General features: G+C 34.7%; 1 protein-coding gene across 2 annotated transcripts in view; it reads left to right on the plus strand.

The window, feature by feature from the left end:
• The window catches only part of CENPC (centromere protein C), a 77,036-nt gene extending 60,115 nt beyond the window's left edge, over positions 1 to 16,921 (plus strand). For both annotated transcript variants that reach the window (XM_046657147.1, XM_046657148.1), the window contains exons 13-19: positions 1,679 to 1,738; positions 5,690 to 5,794; positions 6,592 to 6,720; positions 7,603 to 7,698; positions 9,387 to 9,541; positions 15,473 to 15,563; positions 16,723 to 16,921. In XM_046657147.1, the coding sequence (XP_046513103.1) occupies positions 1,679 to 1,738; positions 5,690 to 5,794; positions 6,592 to 6,720; positions 7,603 to 7,698; positions 9,387 to 9,541; positions 15,473 to 15,563; positions 16,723 to 16,793 (707 nt within the window). In that variant the 3' untranslated portion in view covers positions 16,794 to 16,921. The remainder of the gene's footprint in view (positions 1 to 1,678; positions 1,739 to 5,689; positions 5,795 to 6,591; positions 6,721 to 7,602; positions 7,699 to 9,386; positions 9,542 to 15,472; positions 15,564 to 16,722) is intronic.
• The last annotated feature ends 4,014 nt before the right edge of the window (positions 16,922 to 20,935 follow it).

Consider the following 20,935-nt stretch of genomic DNA (forward strand, 5'->3'; position numbering starts at 1 on the left):
GAATAGGAGTGGTGAAAGTGGGCACCCTTGTCTTGTTCCTGTCCTCAGAGGGATGGCTTTCAGTTTTTGTCCGTTGAGTATGATGTTGGCTGTGGGTTTGTCATATGTGGCCTTTATTATGTTGAGCTACTTTCCTTCTATACCCATTTTATTGAGGGTTTTTATCATAAATGGGTGTTGGATCTTGTCGAATGCTTTTTCTGCATCTATTGAGATGATCATGTGGTTTTTGTTTCTCATTTTATTAATGTAGTGTATCACATTGATTGACTTGCAGATGTTGAACCATCCCTGTGTCCCTGATATAAATCCCACTTGATCATGGTGTATAATCTTTTTGATGTATTGCTGTGTTTGGTTTGCCAGAATTTTGTTGAGGATTTTTGCGTCTATGTTCATCAGTGATATCGGCCTGTAGTTCTCCTTCTTTGATCTCTATAGATTTACTTACTCTGAACAGGGAAATTAGATTTTATGGTCACTAGAGTTTCTTCCAAGCCAGCAGTTTTATAAAGTATTTAATTTAATCATTCTTAACAATCTTTTGCTATCATGGATTCATTTGAGAATGTAGTGAAAGCTTAGACCTACTTTTCAGAAAATGCATATTTCATACAAAATTGTATCAAAAATTTTAGGTAATTCACAAACATTAATTGTTGTTCCAGTTACATATTACTGCATCCTCAAAACTTAGTGGCTTACTACAAGAATTGATTTATCACTCATGGTTCCATGGGTTGACTTGACTTAGCTGGGCAGTTCTCTCTTGGGCTCTCTCATGTGTTTGTAGTTAAATACAAGCTGCTGAGTCTGGAGTCATTTGAAAATTCAACTAGGCTGTAAGTCCAGGGTAACTTCTTCACTTAGATATTTGCCACCCAGCCAGGGTGAATGGAACAATCGAGGGCTGCCCAAAAATCTCTTTTCCTTTGCATGGCCTTTCCACATGGTTACTTGGGTGTCCTCACAACATGGGTCTTAGAGTAGTCAGTCCTCATATATGGTCGCTATCTTTCCCCAGAGTGAAGTTCTAAGAGACTCAGGTTGAACCTTCATATCTTCTTAGTACTTAGTACTTAGTACTTAGCCTTCAAAGTCCCAGAATGTCATTTCTGCTGCATTTTGTTAGTCTAGCAAGTCTTTAAGGCCAGCAGAGATTCAAGAAGGAGGGAGTTAGACTCTACCTCTTGATAGAGAACAACATTTGTGCCTGGGAAAGGAAAGAACTGATGGCAGTTAAGTGTAGACTGAAGTGGAGAACCCCTGACCTAATTGGCACACTGCTAAATTCAGTCCAGTTGTACTATTTTAGAACTTTAAGGATCATAGATTACATTATTAGCATATTAATTGTTTCTTATCACAACCTGCATTTTTATCCACCTGGTGGCTTATTTCACCTGAAGTCCACCAGCAATAGAAAACCTGTTTTTGTTATTTTTAACTATTATGCTCTTTAGATATGGTCATTGCAGCAAAATCTAGAGAAATGTTACACTGTTTTTCATTAGTCTTTATTCTGTAGCAGTGAAAAGCCAAAGGAGTAATAAAATGTATTATCAGAACAAATTTTACTTAAAATGCCTACACTGAAGTTGACTAGGTAACATACTGTATTTAACTCACCATGGAATTAGCAGCCATTGCTCATGATATTATCTTTTGCCTTTTTCAGATGACTCAAGAGTAAAAGGATCTAAAGTAACACTAGAGAACAAAATACATTACAAAATAGGTAAGATTATTTCTCTCCTTATGTATTTTCATAATGTAAAACTTCTGTTTATGTATGTAACTTAATTTTTCTCAAGCAAGGGGGAAATATTATTTGGGTTAATTGGCAGATAAATTAAAACCACAAATTTAGTTTTCATTAATTTTGCAGTAAATCATAGGCCACTGAGTTTCTTTATGTCCATTTATAAATCCTGTGGCCCTCTCAGTATTTGCTCCATAATAGGGAGCATGATCCCACTTAGGCTAAAAAGCCAGGGTGGAGAATTCTGTAAAATATAACTGTGATATAGATGGCGTCCCTGGCAACTTCTCCTCCCATTTTTATACAGTTTACTTCTAAACAGAGCACTAGCTAGGACAGGTAAGTAGGCAAAGCTGGGAGTTGTGGAACTCACAGAGAGGCCCGTGTGAGGATTAAAACACCATGGTTTCCAAAGATATGTTTGCCAGTCAAGATTCATGGGACCTCCCATCTTTTTGGGATTGGAGTGGCTTTTTATGTTTCTCTCTGTACTTGAAGCTGTGAGTATTCTGTGCTTGTACCTGAAGAGAACCAGAAGGAGTGAAACTTTCTGTCATCGCTTCAACCAAAAACTCACATCTTGTCAGTTATATTTTGTGCACCCATATGAAGAGAGACTGCTCAATGCTTAATGCCTGTCTTGGAGTGGAATGTTGACTAGAGTCAGGAGTAGGCAAAGAGAGATAAAACCATCCCTGAGCAGGGGCTCCAGCAACCAGAGAGAGGAAACTCAAGCATTATGCCTGAGAACAGTGGCAACTTCTGGTGAGCTAGAAATTTTTAGTAGATGGATAACAATTTTCAGAAGAAATAAGAGCACTTTAAGAGATTCCCTTATAGCATAGAAGACTTTCTGGTACTAAAAATCATAATTTTTCAGTTTAAAAAGTCAGTAGATGAACTGAAAGTAGAGATAGTCACTGTTGAGAGCTGAATTAGTAGCTGGTGTTAACATGGAAGAAAGTCCTCAGAGCAGAGATACAAAAAGATGGAAACCACGATGAAAAATGATATGCAGTGGAAACATGGAGACAGCAGATAAAACATGCAAATAATAGGATTTCCAGAAAAAAGAAACATTTAAAGGAGAGAAAACAGTTAAAGAAAGTAGTTAAAGAAAGCTTCCCTAGATTAAAGGTACGCTTTAATCTGCAGTTTGAATGATTTTACCAACTGTCTGTCAGAAGTAATGAAAAATATATACCTCTAAATGTAAGTTAATAAAATTCCTAAATTTCAAGAATAGAAGCTTCCAGACAGAAGGATAAAGTTACATATAAAGGAAAAAAAAATGACTAGCACTATGCATCTGTGTAACACTGGAAGAATAAGATCGTATCTATAGCCTACTTTCAGAAATATATTACAATGCAATAATCTTATACCCAGCCAAGATATCTTTCTTTCTAAGTGAATTTATTTTGCAGATAATGCAAGATTGAGTTTAGTATCTTCCATGTATAATACCCATGTGTGGTGTTCTAACGAAGTATCATATAAATCAGAACTAAGTCCAAAGAGAGGAAACAGTAGTGAGGAATAATTCTTGGAATGTATGTCGATAATTTAAATAAAGTCTTTGTTTTCTGTTGTTTTGTACCAAATTACCACAAATTTAGTGGCCTAGACTACACATATTTATGGTTCCATGGTTTCCGTGGATCAGGAGCCCAGCCATAATAGATTAACTGGGTCGTCTGTTCAGGGATCTCACAGACAGCAACCAAAAGTGTCAGCCTGGGCTGTTGTCTCATCTGAGGCTTGAGGCCCTCTTCCAAGGTCATGTGGGCGTTCGCAGAATTCAGTTCCTTGAAATTGTAGGACTGAGGTACTTGTTTTCTTGCTGGCTGTCAGCAATAGGCCTCTACTCTTCATCTTCTAGAGGCCACTTGTAGTTCTTACCACATGAACTTTTCCTTAGGCCCCTTCACTGTATGATAACTTGCTTCTTCAAAGTCAGCAAGGAAGGATTTCTCACTGTTTCTGCTAGATAGTATCTTGTATGTATAATATCATATATTATCATATATATAATCATGAGGTAATCACAGGAGTGACTTTGCATATTCTATTGATGAGGAGAAAGTCACAGGTCCCATCCTAAGGCAGGGGACTGTAGAAGGGGGTGACTCATTGCTGATTACCTTAGGATGTGTCAGCTACTTAATGTTAATGTAATTGGGGATTTATAAGTGCTAGTTAAAGATTTTTGTAATAATACCTTGAAATCCAGACTGTCTTAACAGAACTTGGTATAATAGGGACAAGAGTAGGGGTCAAAAACGGGGTAATAAAAGTAGTCTAAAAGTTTGCTTTTACCAAATGAGAAAAAGGAGAGGATAGCATATCTTGGTAAGGGATATAGTTTTTAATATAATCATGGAGAAATAAGAGTTTGATGTTTAAATGTCAGGAGTGGGTAGGTAACTAATACTAGAGTGCAGAAGCACAGCAAAACTTTGAAATGGCCAAGGGGAGGAGGGAGAAAAGAAATGATCATTTGATCAAACCAATAAAATGAGGAGAAAGAAGAATCACTAATGTAGAATAACTAGTAAATATAAAGTAAGATGGATGGAATAAAAGGAAGCCTGTTACTTGTTTACACTAAGAGAGTCTGAATGGGTTGAATTCCTCTAATAAGATAGACTATCAGATTTGGTTAAACAGTGCAAACTGACCTATATGTTTATAAGAAACACTTAAGACAATTTTTAAAATAAAAGATTGTCAAAGAATTAGGTATGCTAATGTAAACGAAAATAAAATAGTGCCATTTTAATATTAGGCAAAGTGGAATTTAGTGTTAAAATGCTAAACAGGATAAAGAAGGACATATAATGATAAAATGAACAATTTATGAGGAAAATAGAAAAATCATAAACTCTTATGCACCAAACAACCTAGCAACTAAAATATATAAATAAAAAACTAAGAAAAAGCAAGAAGATTTTTAATTAAACAATCCAGTTTGAGTGGCAGATTTTAATAAACCACTTTCAGAATTGGACAGCTCTAGCAAACAAAAAATAGACAAGAACATAGGAATTTGAGTATATAGCCAACAAACTCAACTTAGTATATAGAATTTTACATTCTTCAGATAAAATGAGTGGATATGTGTTTATACACACAAAGACATGCACATGTAACTACCCTTTTTTGTTTTTGTTTTAGTAGTAAAAACTTGATTACAACACTTGTTACGGGAAATGTGACATAACATTTTAAAAAGCAATTCTCAAATATTGTGTTTATTTTCTCAGCCTTGAAAGGTATTTCTTTTCATGATTAGCATGCCTATGTAATTTTAAGCATTTTGGTTTATGTTAAATTGTGTGTTTAATAATTGAGGTAAGCACGAAAGCCAAAATAAGAATTCAGATAAAATTTCTCTTACCTCTATTTCCCCCAAAGATCCATGAACCTATTAAAATAAATGCGTAACTACCTTTGATTTACAAATTTCCTATCTTGGGGCATTTAGGTGGTTTTCAATTTGATTTTTTCTTTCTGTTAAACAGTACTACCATGAATGTTCTTGTACATACAGCTTTGTTCAATTTTGTGAATTTTTTTGCAAACTCATTTTCTAGAAATGAAATTTCTGAGTCAAAGAGTATTATAATAATAGGTACTTTCAAATTATCTTCAATTAGTTTACATTTCTACCTACAAGATATGAGAGTTCCTATCTACCTTTAGCATCATTAATGCTGAGTATTATCAAGTTTTTAAATCTCCCAGTCTAGTAACCTATTTTTCCTTTGGCGTTTCTTTATTAGCACAAATATATCTTAAAATTTTGTTGTAGTGTTTTGTCTACAAGTATTAGTGTTCTAAAAGATGATATCAGTCTTTCCACTGCAAAATACCATCCAACTAAGCATTTATATGTGTATATTTTTGTCTAATATCTTTTTACAGTATTGCCCTCCAACACACCAAATGTTCGCAGGACCAAGAGAACACGATTGAAACCTTTGGAATACTGGCGAGGGGAGCGAATAGATTATCAGGGAAGGCCATCAGGTAAATTCCAGTTTATACTTTAATGTCTGATGATAAAAAATAATAATGAGGATTGCTACAGTTTATTTGTGTATGTTACATGTCAAGCACTTAGTTACATATTTACATATATTACCTCATTTAGTCATTATCTCCCAAAAATGTGACAAGAATAGATTCAAATCCAGATTTGTCTGATTAGTAAAAAGATGCTGGTTCTTATTCTCTTTGGCAGCAATTTGAGACAGGTGTGTCACTTTATAGAGTGTTATTATTTCTATACTATTGAACGAGGTTTCTAATTGCATAAGGTGAAGCATTAGGTCAGAACATGAGAAAATTATAACTGACAGATTGTGTTCCTCATTGTTATTCTCCTCCCATTTTCTCATCATATTTTTCTACAGAAATGGTAGAGAGTGCAAGAAAGTATAGTGAGTGTTATCTTAAAGTTATTTTCTTTCTTTGATGGCTATATCTAAGTCAAAGTACTAAATTCACATGTGGATTACTATAAATAGTTCATTGCTGGCCTTTGTGTTTTTTTGATTTTTAAACCTTCGCTGATGACTGTTGGTTTCAAGCATGAAAGATCATTCAGTCATGTTTCATCAGTGCTTCTGTATTTGGGATAGTAGAGTCATAAGTGAAATTGTTTGGTATTTGTATTATTTGAATTACTTGCTGTAGAATGTAGAATCTACTGTATTCTTTGATACTTTGAAAGGAAGTGTGCTGTATTAATTTGAAGAGCTTTGTTTCAAGATTTTAACTTTTTCAGGTATGATACTTTACTTTTTTTTGTCGTTAAATTTCAGGAGGATTTGTGATTGGTGGAATACTGTCTCCAGACACGGTATCATCTAAAAGGAAGGCAAAAGGAAGCATGGAAAAAGTCAACGAAATAGTTAATAGAAAAAGGATCTGTCTTGATAACAATGAAAGAAGTATGAACTTATTCCTAAAAGTAACTTTTAGGTTTCATTTTAAATAGCAGTGCTTTGAGAAGTAATTCTCAGCAGATTTTGAAATTTCTCTCTAAAAACTTCAGACGTAATACAATAGGGTAAATTCACTTTTTAATTTCCACTTTTTTCCCCCAAATTTTGAAAGTAAACCAATTTTATTCTTTAAAAAAAGATCATTGAGTGAGCTGGCCCCGTGACCGACTGGTTAAGTTCGTGTGCTCCACTGTAGGCGGCCCAGGGTTTCATCGGTTTGAATCCTGGGCGCGGACATGGCACCACTCATCGAGCCATACTGAGGCGGCATCCCACATACCACAACTAGAAGGAGTCACAACTAAGAGTACACAACTATGTACCTGGGGGCTTTGGAGAGAAAAAGGAAAAAAATAAAATCTTTAAAATAAATAATAATAATAAAAAAAGATCATTAATAGCATAGTATAAAACATTTTCTCATGAGTAAATTGCCCAGTCAAATGAAGCTTACCTTTTCCATGCCCAAACTGCAGTTAAAATGGACATTTTAATGAATTCTTTCTAAAGTCTGTTGCATACTTCTGTCTCTCTGAGAGGATATGCAAAACATCATTTAACTTCTTGATAATGCAAGAGTTCAAGAGTTGTCATGTTGCAGTAAACTTACAGATAATAAGTTTAGGATGCTTGCTTCTATATTAAATTATTGTGGTTTTTGAATTTTTATATATCAGAATGATCATTTATAAATAGGAAGAGATTGTTACGCCTCTGGCAATTTTCCTTTACAGCTTGTCCACAGCTATATTTCATACTAGATATTTTTTTTAAATTGAGAACAATTTTAAGTAAGTAGTTTGTATTTCAATGTTATTTCTTTTGCAGAGAATAAATTAGTGGTAAATCTGAATATACCTCTGGGAGATCCTTTGCAGCCAACAAGGATAAGGGACCCAGAAACAAGAGAAATTATTCTCATGGGTAAGTTGGGATGATGTTGAAAATGCTTCATTCAGCAACTAGTGAGGACAGACTGCTGTCTTGATGACCAGCCCATCTATTTTCTCTTTCTCTTCCCACCTCTGTCAGAGCCAAAGCCCAATAGAGGGTCTAATTCCGTTAAGCAGCCTAAGTGAGGACTACTCTAGGGGAGCACTGATGGCAAACACTTCCAGGGCACATACAGCACCATGCATTTGTTGTCTGGGGTGCTAGTGTTGCCTCCCTAAATAGGGTCTAGGCCTTGTTTGACCAGAAGGATATATGGGGACAGGGGCTGTTTATGGGGAATTGTAGCAAGTTAGCTGGCAGACCCCAGGATACACTTACTATGAGACCAGGCAGAGATTGTGGGGAGGACTTATACAGCCTTCCGGACCTTGTAATGCCAGTAATGGTACCTGGGAACTGAAACCTTCGGGGAGGATGAATAGCAAGGGCATCAATCAGCCAAACAAATGCCAGGCTTAATTGTAAGGCCAGCACAGGTTCCTGGAAGCCTCCTGCTATATTTAATAGGCATTAAGCGTTTAGTGTCTAGGAGACCATCAGAGGTCTCAAGGGATAGGCTATAGTGTGGTGGGGGTAAGTAGGTGACACTCAGCTATTTACTAACCAGGCGGTATTTACATACAGGAGATATTTATTTATTATGACTGTACCAGAGAGTACTGAGGACTAAGTCAGAGAACAAATAGGTCAAACCAGAGAGGCAGTAGTGGTATTCTTAATTAAAATGTTGGCTGTGAAATAGATTCCATTTGACATAGTAACAAAGTTATTTCTGTATTCAGATTATTTGGCAACAGAGGTAGACGTACAGAGAATTTTATTTAGTGTAGTGTCTTAACTTAAAAACATTGCTATACTGTACCAAGTGAGAAAAGTTATGACTGATGTCAGGAGTTTATCACTTTTTTTCTGTTTCTTGGGTCTATATATTTTCTGTATCCTATAGTCTTTGGGTTTACTAACTTTCCTAAATATCTAGAGAAGCAGAGTCAGAAGCTAGTGACAGAAGAATGTATTAATTATAGATCTGGAAATGTTTGTAAGTAAAAGGGAAATTCAAAAGTGAGATAGTAATTTGTGAGCAACTCTGGTTACTTAGAGCCTTTACTTGATAAAGAAAAGTCTTGTTATTTAATAATCAGTCAAGCAAGCACAAAAGAATCTATCGTCGTAATGATGATACCTTTGTATTAGGGGCTATGTTAGACTTTTTAAAGATAATGGTATTCTTTCTTGTCTCTTAGCTAATTTTATTTTCTGTCTGAGCTATAATAGAAATAATAATACTGCCATTATTATTATTAATAGCTAAGATTTACCTAATACTTACTTTTGTGTGACAGTATTTTAAATATCTTACACACATTAACTCACTAGATATTCACAACTCTAACATAGATGAACTATTATCCCATCTTATAGAAAAGGAAGTGGAGGCACTGAGAGGATATGCTTGCCTAAGGTCACACAGTTTGTAAGACAGACAGGATTTGACCTCTGGCATTCTACCTCATGAGTCAATTATCTTAATTACTTCTATTTTTCTAAGGCAGGTTTATATCTAGAAATAACTTTATTGTATATATGTATGTATATGTTATATCATTGAGCAATATTATTGCTATTGTTTTATTTTTATATTTGTATTTTTCCCCTAGATCTTGTAAGGCCACGAGACACATATCAATTTATTGTTGAACATGGTGAGTTGAAAGTATATAAAACATTGGATACACCTTTTTTTTCTACTGGAAAATTGATATTAGGACCACATCAAGAAAAGGGAAAGCAGCATGTTGGTTCAGATATTTTGGTGAGTATATTTTTCCATATATTTATGTTTGCTATTGATACAACTCTGATTTATTGGGTTCGATGAGGCATTAAAGATTCTATTTCCTCTGAAATGATATCTTATTACTATGGTGCACAGAGAATTTTTTTATTTATTAAATCTGTTTAAATCAGTCATCCAACAGTTATTTAAAAGTACATATTCTGTGTGTAGCAGTGTAACCTTGAGATTCACAAGTTTAAGGAATGGTTGTTAGTTAAAAGAATCTTAGAATATAGGTTTGCAAACAAATCATTAAAGTTTAGAGCTGGATGGGATTATAGAAATTGTCTAAATCTCATTTCTCCTTCCATGCAGTTTAGCAATAAAGAGATTAAAAGACTTCTTCAAAATCATGTACCTAGTTAGCAGCAGACTGAAGACTAGGAGCTAGTTGCGTCAATGAGTACTAAGTAATATATTATTGTATATAGCAGTATTACTGGCTAAAGTTATAACGAGATTCAAGGTGAGTCAGTCTTTGTCTCTCTGTCTTTGTCATCAGAGACACACATCCTTGCAACATTGGTCTGAGAGAGAGAGAGATGTATGTATGTTATATTTCTGCATTTTGAATTTGAAAATTATAGAATTTGAAAATCACCAAATTTTAAGAATGTTTACTTAAAAATTATTACAATCTGGGGCCGGCCTGGTGGCACAGTGGTTAAGTGCGCACATTCGACTTTGGCGGCCCGGGATTTGCTGGTTCAGATCCCAGGTGCGGACATAATGCCGCTTATCAAGCCATGCTGTGGCAGGTGTCCCACATATAAAGTAGAGGAACATGGGCATGGATGTTAGCTCAGGGCCAGTCTTCCTCAGGAAAAAAAAGAGGAGGATTGGCAGCAGATGTTGGCTCAGGGCTAATCTTCCTCAAAAAAAAAAAATTACAGTCTAAGGTACATTTTTCAGTAACATTTCAGGAACCTATGAAATCAAGAGTTACTGGAGTATCACATTCAAGACAATTCTTTTTACTGACAAAATTAAAGTAAGCTCAAATAGGACTAAAACGAAGAGCATCAAGATCCTTGAGTTTATATTAACAAAGAAGGGCATATTGAGGCAAGGAAAGGAAAAGGTACACATGAGAGTCAAGAGTAAATTATTACTACAGCAGTATAACTAGAATCTGGATTTAAAATGTTTTAAAATATTCTTTAATCCAACCTTAAAATGTTACAGATCTCCAAGTATTATTAGAATAATTAAAAAAAGGGCCGGCCCCATGGCCAAGTGGTTATGTTCACCGGCTTTGCTTTGCTGGCCCGGGGTTTCACCTGTTCTGATCCTGGGTGCGGACATGGCACTGCTCATCAAGCCATGCTGAGGCAGCGTCCCACATAGCACAACCAAAAGACCTACAACTAGAATATACAGCTATGTGCTGGGGGACCCTTGAGAGAAGAAGAAGAAGAAAAAAAGAAAAAAGAAGTTTGGCAACAGATGTTAGCTCAGGTGCCAATCTTTAAAAAAAAAAAAAAGTAAAACTAATATATTTAACTAACTAAAGTAATTGATGATCTCTGTGTAATCATTAAAGAACAATTAATAATGAAGATAAGTCTTATGAAATGTCTTCACTGAACTAATAGCAGTTACCCATTAAACTATAATGCATTTCTTATACAAAAGGAAATTTGAATAGTAAATATTTGAAAGTGTTTAACCTGGCTAATATTCAAAGGAATCCACATTAAAAACAAATGATATGTTGTAATTACTGACTTAGTAGAAATTATTGGGAAAAAAGTGTGTATCTTTTGATCTATGAATCTCATTTCAGAATTTTTTCCTAGGAAAATAATTTAAAAATTAGGGGAGCTGAACATATGTAGTTATTTATTGTAACATTGACAGTAATTGTAAAAATGAGAACTATTGAAATGTTGTGCAGGAAGAAAATGGTTATATTTGTATTTTGACTTAGTAATGAGATAAACCATTATATAATAGTAAGCAGTTATATAGCACTTACACATTTCAGATACTGTTCTAGGCATTTTTATGTTAGTTTAAGCATATTATTTTGAAGAACGCCATATAAGAAGACCTTTAGGATAAACATTTAAGCAAACTGTGCAAAACAGAAAATTCTGTCTCTGTTCTTTTCAGACTAGAAGTTAAAAATGAAAATGACAGAAACTTGAAGGAACTTTAGAAAAATAATATGTTACTACATGATTCTAGTTGATTTTTTATTTCTTCTGGATATTGACTTTAACTTTTTATAATGAAAATCAGAGTTAAACTTTCTTTTATAGTAAGGGGAGTATTTTTCCATTTTTTAAATATAACACACACTTTTAAATATAACACACTTTTAAATATATGCTTTTGAGAAACAAAAGGCGCAAGATGGAGAATCAACATAGGCTGTTAACTGTGTCCTGCAAACTCAGTACTAGAGAATCTATATGAGAGAGAGAGAGGGTAGCAGTAGTAGATTTGTTAAAATCAAACCACAGAAGAATTAACAAATTAACTATGGGAATTGGTTGTGGAGCTCTCCCAGAAGAAAAGAAGAGATTAAGAAATGGAAAACATACATGGACCAGCCCCAGTGGTCTAGTGGTTAAGTTCGGCACGCTCCACCTTGGCACCTGGGGTTTGGTTCCCGGGCATGGACCTAAACCATTTGCCTGTTAGTGGCCATGCTGTGGTGGTAGCTCACATACAAAAAGAGGAAGATTGGTAACAGATGTTAGCTCAGGGTGAATCTTTCTTAGCCAAAAAAAAGAAAATGGAAAATATAAAAGTTAAGTGATGTAGAGAACAGAAAAAAACAGGGTAAGAGAGAAAAAAAAACCGTATGAGCAAAGGTTGAAGATATTTGAAAAATTAGACAGTAAATGTTCTAGAAGTAAAAAAACAAAATGTGACAGCAACAAGCTTAAAGGAACCAGAGTTCCTTAGAGAAATGTCTGATTCCAGGCCTCAGGCTGAGTTTGGAATATCTTTGTCATACTTGATAGGAAACTATCAAAGACCCTTAGGATTGGGTCATAAGGTCTTAGGATCCAACTTGAAGATGCTCTCACCCAACAAAGATGTGAAGATTTGAGTATCAATAAGAATAACTTCCGTGGATTGATACACATCAATTGTATCTAAATCCATGAATTTGTAAGACTACTACAAAAAGAAAAATGAATTTATCACTCTTGGAGAATATTCTCCAACTCATTTTGACAACAAGTATGGTAAAGGGAAATAAACATTTATTCTGCCTTTCTCGTATAAACTGTACTATTAAGTAACCAAATAATAGATGAGGGGAAATTTGTCCTCGTTTGAAATACTCCAGTTAATAAATGAAAGGAATGTTAGAATGAAATATTACTATTTTGCAAACCCTTATAAACTGTTGGATCTGGGCATTGGTCATCAGTGTCTGCTAGCATCTAAAAAGAACAAAACTAGACATTATGTGCCTTCCTGATGAAAGAATACAACACTGTGAAGTAGCCTTGCCTCACCACCTGCTTAAAACACAAAAAACAAAGAAGAAAACAACCACCACCACCTGAATTTGATAAAGCCTCTAGATCTAACTACCAATTTAGAGGAAATAAAGAATAGCAGGCCTTTCAAGTGATGCCCTGGGTTTGTAATCAGCAAAATCCAGCTGTGTTAAGATTTTTGCAACAAATTTTGCTGCTTGATTTCTTTAATAAATAAGTTGCAAGAAATAGAAAAGAGAGAACCAGGTGGAACCCGTAGATCAGGGTTTCTCAACCATGGCACTGTTGACATTTTGGACTGGATAATTCTTTGTTGTCGAGAGGCTGTCCTGTCCATTGTAGGATGTTTAGAAGCATCTCTGGCCTCTACCCACTAGATTCCAATAGTATCCCTCTAGTTGTGATAATCAAAAATGTCCCCAGACATTGCCAACTCTACCCCGAGGGGCAAAATCACCACCAAATTGAGAACCACTATAGATTGAGCGATTTAAGCGATAGATCAAGCTTTCACAATGTGTGGCTCTTATTTGGATCTCCATTCAAACAAACCTTTAAAAATATGATATATAAGAGACAATTGGAAATGTAAATACTGATGTGGTATTTCATATTAAATATTTGTTTATTTTTAGGTATGATGACAGTATTGTGGTCATGTTTTTAAAAAGCACCTTGATCTTTCAGTATGTGCGGAAATATTTACAGATGATTTATGATGCTGGGAATTTATTTCAAAATAATATGCATAGGGAAGTAGAGAGACTCTGAATAGGGCAGGTTGTTTGTGCTAGATATTCAGGGGAGTTCATCCTTCTATTTTTGTATAGTTCAAAAGCCTTCTTAGTAAAATGTTTGGAGAAGTGGCGAGAGGTGCGTTTAGAGAGCCAAACTCAATAGATAAGTAAGAAACACCTAGAAATATATGCTTGACTTTCTGGGTAGTGTGTTTGTTACCTTTTATCTTTTAAACTGAGTCAAATGTTTTTGGGATGTAATAAAAATTTTTTGTTTTATTAAATTATAGAAGTACCTTTAGAACCACTTTAAGAACTTTTTTCCCATTTAGGGAGTTAGTATATCATAGTGATTAAGAACATGAATTCTATAATCAAAGTGCCAGAGTTCGTATTTTAGCTCTGCCATTTACATTGTGACCTTAGAAATTTATATCCCTTTGTCCCTCATTTTCTTCATCTGTGAAAAACTGTTAACATAGTATCTGTCTTACTGGTAGGTACATACATCAAATGAGTAAAAATAAATGTTCAGAATAGTGGCCAGCATGAAGTAAGTGCTATATAGGTGCTAGCTGCTATTGTTTTTCTGGTGTTTTATAGGCTCATTTTACAATATGCTAAGGGAAAAAAAAGAGGAAGTAGGAGGAGGAAGGGAGGAATAATTCTCTGAGGCAAAATATTCTTGATGAGTGAATCTCAAAGTTTGAAGGCCTTACATTTTTTTATTTAGTTGCCCAAAGAACAGATCATTGCCAGGGTGCTACGTATGTATAAAATATAAAATTTGCCATGTTTGAATATAGAGACCTTGATGATTCATAGATTTATCCTCTTTTACTTTCTTAATATTGATGCATGTTTAAATATATGATTTTTTTGTTTTTGTTTTTGCTCTCTCTTTGATTCATCAGTCAGATTAAGTTACATGTCCTCAGCATGTAACCTTTAAAGAGTTGTACATAAAATCTACCTATTTTTCTAGTATAGCTAAGTGATATTCTTTTACAGTGGTTCTGAATTTTCATAAGCCTGTAAATAATAAGGAAGAGTGAAAGAAATTTCTTCCTGTATTGGTTTTCTGTTGATGCTTTAACAAATTACCACAAATTTAGTGACTTAACACCCATTTGTTATCTCATGGCTATGTAGGTTAGAAGTCTGGCGGGCTAGGCCGAGTATTCTGTTTAAAGTACGATAAGGCTGGATCAAGATGTTGGTAGATCTCTCTTCCTCTCCAAAGGCTCCTTGGGTGAATCTCCTTTCAAGTTCATTCATGTTGTTGGCAAAATTCAGTTACATGTGGTTGTAGGGCTGAAGTTCTCATTTCCTTGCTGGCTGTTGGCCCAGGGTGTCATTCTCAGCTTCTAGAAATAGCCTACATTCCTTGTCTTATGGCCTTCTTACCTTCAGTGCCAGCAATAGCGCAAGTCCTTCTCATGCTTTGAATTTCTCTTGAGTTCTCTTCTGCTTTCAGCAGGAGAAATTCTCCACTTTTTGAGGGCTCATTGATTAGCTTGGGCCCACCTAGATAATCCAGGATAATCTCCCCATCTCAGGGTCTCTTTTGCCATAACATGTTCTGGAGATTAGGGTTTGGAGGTCTTTGGGGGGCCATTATTCTGCCTGTCACATTTTCTGTAACTTTCTTTGGAGTATAAGTTGTGGTTCAATTTGAAATGAGATTGTAATTTTTAATTTTACAGGTTTTTTATGTTAACTTTGGTGACCTTTTATGTACCTTACATGAAACACCTTATATGATAACAACTGGTGATTCGTTCTTTGTTCCTTCAGGTAAGAATAATTAAAGACATTTTCTTTCACGTAGTTAAATGTTTATATAGTTGCTCATGAGCGCCATGAAAATGGAAGCCACAGTGGTCAAAATGAAGCATGATGTGACTGATGCCAAAGAAGTCTGGTATATATTTTCTTTTAATTTATCATTAGGTAAGTATTTTAGTGTTTCGATACATGAAAATTTAGCAAGAGTTGTTTATTGCTAAATATAAAAATATTTAGTTAGAGGACACGTTATATGCAGGGTAGAAGGAAAATTATTTCACCCTGAATTATCTTTAAGATATTATATAGTCAAACAGTTTTTAACATGTTATTTTAAACATAGAGAATAGTGTGCTTCATCAGCTATTGAAGAGCACAAGTCTTTGGGAATAGGAATTTTGATTTGTTCATTCGTTCATTCATTCAACAAATGGTATTGATAGTCTGCCAAGCATAGCGCTAAGAGTGTGGGATACATAAATGAATAAAACAGGCAAAAATCCCTGTGCTCTTGGAGCTTACATTCTAATGAAAGGAGATAATAATAGTAGCTGTGTTTATGTAGTCCTTTGTATGTGCTGGCACTGTTGTGAACAATTTACATTTATTAACTCCACTAATCTTAGTATGTATCAATTTCTAATTTATAGGAAGTCACAGTATGGTACTGAGTGCTATAAACTTGCTTTATGTGTGGCTATTCATCTGTATTTCACTTTTGCTGCAATTTATTACCTAATTTATTTAATAGCATTTGCCTTTTTATAACTTCAAGATTTTATGTTAACTTAATATTTTACCTATTATACTTACTTGTATATGCAGATGTCTGGTTTGGGGGAATCCATAGCAGTTCCAAAGTCCTAATAACGATTAGGTTCAGAGAGAGATTTTCCCTCCCTGCACCCTTGTCTGATTCATCTTTGTGTTTATTATCAGAATGATGTGAAATGAAAGAAATTTTCTTTCAAGCCTTATCTGGATCACAGGTGGTGGTTAACTCTTGGATTTTTCAGGTTATGGGATTAAATAAGTTATTTTAGGTTAGATGAATTGATTGTTTTTTTGGTACTATATACTGTAACCACCTTAGTCATGGCTAAACTTTTAATCAAATGGAAATGATTCCTATAGAAATAATTTTATTTTCTTATCACCTTCCTTCTAGGTAATTATTACAACATCAAAAACCTTCTGAATAAGGAAAGTGTTCTTCTTTTTACTCAGATAAAAAGATGAAAGATGAAGCAAAGTTTAAACACGTGTGTGTATGTATATACGTATATACACATACACACAAGTTTGTATAATTGAGACATTTATCTTTGTAATTATTTGTGATGTCTTAAAATAAAATTTTTATTCAATTTTGTGTGTACTTGTGTTTGATAAACATTTCAAACTCCCATGTGTATCTTCTAATTTTTCTCTGAATATTCACATGGTCTGTAGTGATGCCCATATTCATAGTATTTTAATAACATGAAAAGAATACCAAAATCACTGTTCCCCCATTGAAAATAAGACATTTCTTTGTCAGAAGAGATCTGATTAATATGTCCATTCATTTAAAAATCTTTCCCAAATATCAGTTTTAAGTCACTAATCATTAAATAACCCAATAATAGAGAACTGTGTTAAATGATATATCTGTATTACTTTTCTAGGACTGTTGAAACAAAATAGTACAAACTGGGTGACTTAAAACAACAGAAATTTATTGTCTCATAGTTCTGGAGGCTAGAAGTCCGGAATCAAAGTGTCGTCAGGGCCATGCTTTCTCTGAAACCTGTAGGTTTCACAATAATGTTTCTATACTTGGAACTGATCTTTCTATTAAAAAGGAGAGTCAGTGTGAAAGATCAGTACATAATAAGTCTTTTTTCTTAATATTACCGAACACGCTGAAATATGTAGAGAACTAAAGAGATTTAGGAGAGAAAATGGTTAAATGTCAGAAACAAATTGCTAGCAGCTATTCCTGAAGTCATTTTAAGTATTGTCATATTTTTTGTGTTCAAATATTTATTTATTTGAATTTCAGATGTAAGTCATTATATTTGATTTCTTTATAGATTACATCATGTTTACCACCCAAAGACTAGTTACCATCCATTACCACACACATGTGCCCTATTGCCCTTTCACCCTCCCCCCTTACCCCTGGTAACCACCAATCTAATCTCTATATCTGTGTGTTTGTTTACTGTTGTTGTCTTCTACTTATGAGTGAAATCATGTGGTATTGACTCTTCCTCTAACTTATTTTGCTTAGCATAATGCCCTCAAAGTCTATCCATGTTGCTGGAAATGGCAAGATTTGATTTTTTTTTAATGGCTGAGTAGTTTTTCATTGTGTATATATACCATATCTTCTTTATCCATTCATTCATTGATGGGCGATGGGTGCTTAAGTTGTTTCCAAGTCTTGGCTGTTGTGAATAATGCTGCAGTGATCATGGGGATGCAAATATCTTCACATTTGTGTTTTTGTATTCTTTGGATAAATACCTCGGAGTGGAATAGCTGGATCATATGGTAGTTCTGTTCTTAGTTTTTTAGGAATCTCCATACCATTTTCCGTAGTGGCTGCACCAGTTTGCACTCCCACCAGCAGTGATGAGAGTTCCCTTTTCTTCACATCCTTTCCAACGCTTGTTATTTCTTGTCTTGTTAATTATAGCCTTTCTGAGGGGCGTGAGGTGATATCTCATTGTAGTTTTGATTTGCATTTCCCTAATAATTAGTCATGTTGAATGTATATCTTCTTTGGGAAAATGTCTGTTCAGATCCTTTTAATCATTTCTCCACTGTATGCTCTTGGCTCCTTTGTCAAAAATTAACTGTCCATAGATGTGTAGGTTTATTTCTGGGCTCTGGATTGTTTTCCATTGATCTCTGTGTCTCTTTTTGTGACAGCACAATGCTCTTTTGATTACTTTGGCTTTGTAGTATATTTTGAAATCAGGGAGCGTGATACCTCCAGCTTTGTTCTTCTTTTTCAGGATTCCTTTGGTTATCAGGGTCTTTTGTTGTTTCATAAAATGTTAGAATTCTTTGTTCTATTTCTGTGAAAAATGTCACTGAGACTTTGATAGAGATTACGTTGAATCTGTAGATTGCTTTATGAAGTATGGACATTATAACTATGTTAATTCTTCCAATCCATCAGCACAGAATATCTTTCCATTTCTTGCGTTTTCTTTAATGTCTTTCAATAATGTTTTATAGTTTTCATTGTACACATCTTTCACATCTTTGGTTAAATTTATTCCTAGGTATTTTATTCTTTTGGTTGCAATTGTAAGTGGAATTGTATTCTTGATTTCCCTGTCTGCTCTTTTGTTGTAGTGTATAGACCGCAACTGATTTTTCTATGTTGATTTTGTACTCTGCAACTTTACTATATTTGTTTATTATTTCTAAAAGTTTTTCGGTGGATTCTTGTTTCTATATATAAAATGATGTCATCTGCAGACAGTGAGAGTTTCACTTCTTCCTTTCCAATTTGGAACTCTTTTATTTCTTGCTCTTGCCTGATTGTTCTGGCTAGGACTTCCAATACTATGTTAAATGAGAGTGATGAAAGTGGGCATCCTTGTCTTGTTCCTATTCTTAAAGGTATATCTTTCAGGTTTTTACTGTTGAGTATGATGTTAGCTATGAGTTTGTCACATATGGCCTTTATGTATGTTGAGGTACTTTCCTTCTATACCCATTTTATTGGACTTTTTATCATAAATGGATGCTATATCTTGTCTAATGCTTTCTCTGCATCTATTGAGATCATGTGATTTTTATTCTTCATCTTGTTAATATAGTGTATTATGTTGATTGATTTGCGGATGTTGAACCATCCCTGCATCTCTGGAATAAATCCCACTTGATCGTGGTGTGTGATCTTTTTATTGTATTATATTTGATTTGCTACTATTTTTTTTTTTGAGGAAGATTAGCCCTGAGCTAACATCTGCCACCAATCCTCCTTTTTTTGCTAAGGAACACTGGCCCTGAGCTAACATCCATGCCCATCTTTCTCTATTTTATATGTGGAATGCCTACCACAGCATGGCTTGCCAAGCGATGCCATGTCCACACCTAGGATCTGAACCGGCAAACCCTGGGCCCCTGAAGCGGAATGTGCACACTTAACCGCTGTGTCACTGTGCTGTCCCCAGATTTGCTGGTATTTTGTTGATTTTTGCCTCGACGTTCATACATGATATTGGCCTGTAATTTCCTTTTTTTGTGTGTTGTCCTTGTCTGGTTTTGGTATCAAGGTAATGTTGGCATCATAGGATGAGTTAGGAAGCATCTCCTCTCTTTAGTTTTTGAGAAGAGTTTGAGAAGGATAGGTATTGAATCTTCTTTGAATATTTGGTAGAATTCACTGAGAACGCTGTGTGGTCTTGAACTTTTATTTTTTGATTACTGTTTTGATCTCCTTACTAGTGATCAGTCTATTCAGATTCTCTATGTCTTTTTCTTCTTCTTCTTCTTCTTCTTTTTTTTGGTGAGGAAGATTGGCCCTGAGCTAACACCTATACCAATCTTCCTCTGTTTATGTGTGGGATGCCACCAAGCATGGCTTGATGAGTGGTGTGTAGGTCCATGCCCAGGATCCAAACCCATGAACCCCAGGCCACCGAAGCGGAGCACACGAACTTAACCACTATGCCCCCAGGCCAGCCCCTCTCTATTTCTTCTTGACTCAGTTTTGGAAAGTTGTATGATTCTAAGAATTTATCCATTTCTTCTAGATTATCAAATTTGTTAAGGTATACTTTTTCAGAGTATTCTCTTATAATCCTTTGTATTTCCATGGTATTTGTTGTAGTTTCTCCTCTTTTCTGATTTTATTTATTTGAGCATTCGCGCTTTTTTTCCTTTTTTAAATCTGGCTGAGGATTTGTGAATTTTGTTTATGTTTTCTAAGAGCCAGCTGTTAGTTCCATTGATTTTTTTTTTTCGATTTTTTTTTTTAGTCTCTATTTCATTTATTTCTGCTATCATTTTTATTGTGTCCTTCCTTCTACTGATTTTGGGCTTTTTCTGTTCTTCTTTTTCTGGTTTTAAGTATTCTCATATTAACCTGAAAATCTTAGTTCCATTTGTCAGAATTATATTTCAAAAGTATGCTTTAAGTATTACTTCTACAGTTCTGTGCTGCTTAATCAAGGAGATACATTCTGAGACATGCATCTTTATGCAGTTTCATCGTTGTGTGAACATTATAGAGTGTACTTACACAAACCTACCTGTACCTAGGCTATATGGTACTCATATTAAGAGACCACCATTGTATATGCATTCCATTGTTGAACGAAACATCATTATGTGGCACATGACTGTATTAAAAAAAGTCAATGCAAATGTATTAC

This window comes from Equus quagga, chromosome 3 (assembly GCF_021613505.1).
Source record: "Equus quagga isolate Etosha38 chromosome 3, UCLA_HA_Equagga_1.0, whole genome shotgun sequence".
Taxonomy (NCBI): Eukaryota; Metazoa; Chordata; class Mammalia; order Perissodactyla; family Equidae; genus Equus; species Equus quagga.